General features: G+C 44.7%; 1 protein-coding gene across 1 annotated transcript; it reads left to right on the top strand.

Moving 5' to 3' along the window:
• Positions 1-1,064: 1,064 nt before the first annotated feature.
• LOC126387391 (WD repeat-containing protein 18-like) lies at positions 1,065-5,069 on the top strand (the record flags this gene model as incomplete). The annotated part of the gene is made up of 5 exons (XM_050039919.1): positions 1,065-1,164; positions 1,763-2,043; positions 2,843-2,953; positions 3,184-3,317; positions 4,928-5,069. Coding segments are annotated over exons 2-5 (597 nt in total), but the record flags the coding sequence as incomplete, so codon positions are not given.
• Between the last annotated feature and the right edge of the window lie 487 nt (positions 5,070-5,556).

The following is a 5,556-nucleotide window of genomic DNA, read 5'->3' as shown; positions in this document are numbered from 1 at the left end:
GGACTGTCCTTGGATCCAGAGGTGTTAGCCAACTACAGAGACTGGAACACTTAATTGGCCTAAAAGGTTCTGCACTAAGCTGGTTTAAATCTTATTTATCTGATCGCTTTCAGTTTGTTCATTTCTTTTGAAGTTCCGCAAGGTTCTGTGCTCGGACCAATCCTATTCACTCTATTTATGCTTCCCTTAGGTAGTATCATTAGAAATCACTGTCTCTGGATGGCATAGTTTCTCTGGATGGCATTGCTCTGGCCTCTAGCACTACCGTAAGAAACCTTGGAGTAACATTTGATCAAGATTTGTCTTTTAATTCTCATTTAAAACAAACCTCACGGACTGCATTTTTTCATCTGCGTAATATTGCGAAAATTAGGCCTATCCTGACCCAAAAAGATGCAGAAAAATTGGTCCACGCTTTTGTTACCTCAAGGCTGGATTACTGTAACTCTCTATTATCAGGTAGGTCTAGTAAGTCCTTAAAAACTCTCCAGCTAATTCAGAGTGCAGCAGCACGTGTACTAACAGGAACTAAGAAACGAGATCATATTTCTCCTGTTTTAGCTTCTCTGCACTGGCTCCCTGTAAAATCCAGAACTGAATTTAAAATCCTACTGTTAACTTATAAAGCTCTAAATGGTCAAGCTCCGTCATATCTTAGAGAGCTCATAGTGCCTTATTATCCCACCAGAACACTGCGCTCTGAGAACGCAGGGTTACTCGTGGTCCCTAAAGTCTCCAAAAGTAGATCAGGAGCCAGAGCCTTCAGCTATCAGGCTCCTCTCCTGTGGAATCATCTTCCTGTTACGGTCCGGGAGGCACTCTCTCCTTTGCTAACACTCATGTCCTGTTACTGCATCTTGCTAACTGGCCTCTACTGCATGTCACTAACATCATATCATACATTAATACATACTTTCAACATATTGTAGCACTATAGCCGTAATTATTATTATAATATTATTACTTTAATTAAAGCTGCAGTAGGTAGAAAGCCTGAAAACGGTTGATTTTTGAGTCTCATCTGAGTTAAGTTTAGTTCGTCTCCGCCCTGAGCCCCTCCTACCAGACAAGCACGCGAGTATTTTATCCTACTTGGTTCTATTTCTCCCTCTACGGGAGCCTCGGCTCTCCCTCAACACGCAGCAGGCTGAACACAGAGTCATGGTGAGGTGCAGAAACCTATTGTTTGTCTCAGACCATGTGATTTACATTATACTTAGAGGATATTAAATATTTTACTCAATTATACCAAAACAATGTTGCCTACTGGAGCATTAATGTTGTTGTAAGCTACTGTCATTACCGTCTGTCCTGCAATTCTCTCTCTCTCTCTCTCTCTGTCTCATTGTGTCATACGGATTACTGTTAATGTATCATGTTGATCTGTTCTGTACGACATCTATTGCACGTCTGCATATACATCTAGGAGATCTATATATATATTAAATAAAAAGTAAATCAGTACAAAGAGATGGTTAAGGAAAAAATAAATAAACAAATAAATAAATCAAGGATAGAGTACAGAATAAACTGTTAATGGAGATGTGATTCAGAGGTTCACTTCCTGTTTTAACTGTTTAACTGTTGATCTGTTTATTGAAGTTTCTTCTACTTCCTGTTCTTGTACTTTTTGTTCGTAATATTTATGTAAAACATTTTATTTGTATTTTACATCACAAGAAATTTTAACTTTACAAAAAAAAGACACAAAAAGTTGGCTGGCGATCTAACTCCTACATCTCCCACAATGCACCCGGTCCAGGAACTGACATAACAACGCAGCCAGCGCAGCGCCGGAACCCCGCGCTGCCGAAGTGTTGTGGTGGAGCCAGCATGGCGGCTCCTCTGGAGGTGATAGTGAGCAGTGACTCTGGCTCTCAGATGTGGAACAGCACCGTGTTCGACCTGCACAGCGGCTCCAGCCTGCTGTCCTACCGGGGAGGGAACAGCTCTGCCCGGACACTGAGCGTCCTCGGCGGGGAGTACCTGCTGTCCGCCCAGCTGGGGAAGAACTTCATCAACGTGTGGGAGATCCAGAGGAAGGTACTGACCGTGTATCTGAACACACCTGCGGACACATGAACACACCTGCAGACACGTGAGCACAGCCGAACACATCTGCTGCACATCACCTCACTTACATAGGGTCCACTGCGGGACAGGTGGCGGGAAACGTCCCGAGACACACGTGGATGCAGACAAAGAAGCATCACCAAAGTCCATTTAGAAACCAGTTATTTTAAGCGCAAGGCACACCTGCGAGCACACCTACACCTGTAAAAACACTTAGCACCAACCAGCCGGGTCTGTTGGTCAATTCGGCGTCTGAATCATCAGCTACCTTTTATCTGCCTGTGTTTTAATGGGATCTGTTGTCACAGACTCTGCTCAGCTCACTGCCGCCATGCTTTGTTTGATTTGGGCTGAAAAAGGACTAAGAACCAACACGTGCCAACTGATTTAACTCGTGACTTTTATGTGACTGACTTTAAATTAGAAATAAGATTATTTAACAGTCGGTGTGTCAATCAATCAATCAATCAATCAATCAATTTTATTTATAAAGCCCAATATCACAAACCACAATTTGCCTCACAGGGCTTTACAGCATACGACATCCCTCTGTCCTTATGACCCTCACAGCTGATCAGGAAAAACTCCCCAAAAAAACCCTTTAAATGTGTAGTTGTGTACGGAGGCCGGTTAGACACATTTTGGATCATGTTTGAATCATGTAAACAGTCTCCTCCGACACACCTCCATATATTAACTACACTTGTTACACTATATGACAGTGTGTGTGTGTGTGTGTGTGTGTGTGTGTGTGTGACGTGATGTCCAGGACCAGCTGCAGCAGAAGGTGGTGTGTCCAGGTGTGGTCACTTGTCTGACCGCATCACCTAACGGACTCTTCCTCGCTGCTGGAGTCGCTGAGGCTGTTTACCTGTGGGAGGTGAGTTGGCTAGTTACATGATATCGTACAATCCAGATTCTGGTCATGGTCCTGGTCTGGACCCAGGTCTAGGGTTCTTCTGATCCAAGCTGGCCCAATACAACTGTGAATCTTCTTTTGCACCTTAAAATCAAGGTGAAATCAGGTGCTCTGTTCACAAACGTCACTGTGTCTACCTCCTCTTCTCTGATTGGTTCAGGTGTGTAACGTCTCTTCTCTGGTTGGTTCAGGTGTCCACAGGTAAGCTGCTGTCTGTCCTCAGTCGTCACTATCAGGATGTCACCTGTCTGAAGTTCACAGACGACAGCAGCCATTTTGTTTCTGGAGGAAAAGACAACCTGGCTCTGGTGTGGAGTCTGTCCAGGTAACTCACACCTGAACTCACACCTGGACATTCACCTGGGGCCTCATTCATAAATGTGGTGTACGCCCAGAAGGTGGCATACGGAGACATCCAGAGAGAGGCAGAGAGACATCCCTGAACATTGTAAATTGAAATGAATTTGTATACAAAATGTGCAGAAAGGTAAAATCAGCAAGTTTTGAAAAAGTATTGCAATTTAATTTTGTCTAGCTCTGCGCGGGGTTCGCCACCCTGCGCCGGGAAACTAGAGCCCTCTGACTTATTTCCACCCAGCCGACAGTGGGACTTATATTCATTGTGCCGACAGTGGCTTGGAAAACTGCCCATAACCGTGTCACACGGGGAAGAGGGAAGGCGGCTGGAGTTCCTCCAACATTTGTGGTTAGATTATCATATTTTTTTATTGACAAAAATATAGGCTGCTCCGGCTGATTTTTTTTTTATGCGCACATGTGCCCCTAAATATTTTTTACAGTTCACACACACTTATTTTTAGTCGAGTGAAACACTCGCACTGTCAAGCGCTGGATCTGACAGCCTGAGCACATCGGCACAAAACGCTACGGCGTTCGAGATATTATTTATATCTTGAGAAGTCAATACTTTCGGCAGCCTAAATCTTTTATTTAGAAACTATGGCGGGTCAAATTAAACTATGGCGGGCCGCCATAGTTTCGTTAATTAATGGGAAACACTGGTGTGTGTGTGTGTGTGTGTGTGTGTGTGTGTGTGTGTGTGTGTGTGTGTACACACATACACTCACACACACACACACAAACACACACACCAGGATAGTCAGTGTTTGCGGTAAGGTGTTACAGTAATTTAACAGGTTTTAGCAGGAAAAGAGTCACAAAATGTTATTACATTTACAACCAATCAATCAATATGATATAACATTGACAGTGTCACCTAACGATCCACCGAAACAAACACCCCCGCGCAGGATGTCCTCTCTCGCCAGGTGATTACAGATTACATCATCGAAGGGTCCTGGTGATTGGCACGTCTGAGTGATGTCATACTGATTGTTACCATGTTCAGTGTATTTCCGTTAACACACCTGTGACTTCTACACCATGTCTCGTCCTGCTTCTGTGTCCTGAGGCTGTCTATAAGCAGCGGGAATCAATACATCTGTCCTCTCAGCTGTGATCGATACATCCGTCCTCTCGGCTGTGATTGATACATCCGTCCTCTCGGCTGTGATCGATACATCCGTCCTCTCGGCTGTGATCGATACATCCGTCCTCAGCTGTGATTGATACATCTGTCCTCTCAGCTGTGATCGATACATCTGTCCTCAGCTGTGATCGATACATCTGTCCTCTCAGCTGTGATCGATACATCCGTCCTCTCAGCTGTGATCGATACATCCGTCCTCAGCTGTGATCGATACATCCGTCCTCTCAGCTGTGATCGATACATCCGTCCTCAGCTGTGATCGATACGTCCGTCCTCTCAGCTGTGATCGATACATCTGTCCTCAGCTGTGATCGATACATCTGTCCCCTCAGCTGTGATCGATACATACAGTTCATGAATCTCAAATCAGGTTCTGTGTGTGTGTGTGTGTGTGTGCTGACTCGTTTCCTATTTGTGTGTTTCAGTGTGATCCAGGTGGATTTAAGCCACACCCCCGAGCCGCGTCATGTCCTGTCTCGTCACTCTCTGCCAATCACAGACCTGCACTGTGGCCTAATGGGAGCTCAAGCCCGAGTTGTAACGGCGTCCTTAGACCAGACTGTCAAGGTGAGTTTATACAACGCCTGCACAGGTGCAGACACACACACACACACACACACACACACACACACACAGAGTATGATCTCAGTGACCTCTAAAATTCGTTACGTCTGATTCATCAGCAGAGTTGTTTATGTTTACTGTGTACTTACTAACTAACAAACAAACACAGATAAACCCTGTTCAGTATCTTATCAAATAAAGTTTATAATGCTGTCACTAAGCGTGTGTGACAGGCGGACTGTCACGGCGTCCACACTCCGCAGCAGCTTCAGTTACTGTGGTCACCAGACGTATCGACACCTGAGGACAGTTTGGTGACTGACTTGAAACAGTTTGTTGACTGACGTGAAACAGTTTGTTGACTGACAGGAAACAGTTTGTTGACTGACAGGAAACAGTTTGCTGACTGACGTGAAACAGTTTGCTGACTGACGTGAAACAGTTTGTTGACTGACGTGAAACAGTTTGTTGACTGACAGGAAACAGTTTG

The sequence above is a fragment of the Epinephelus moara genome, unplaced genomic scaffold (genome assembly GCF_006386435.1).
Source record: "Epinephelus moara isolate mb unplaced genomic scaffold, YSFRI_EMoa_1.0 scaffold3951, whole genome shotgun sequence".
Lineage (NCBI taxonomy): Eukaryota > Metazoa > Chordata > Actinopteri > Perciformes > Serranidae > Epinephelus > Epinephelus moara.
This window is presented reverse-complemented; position numbering and strand designations above follow the sequence as displayed.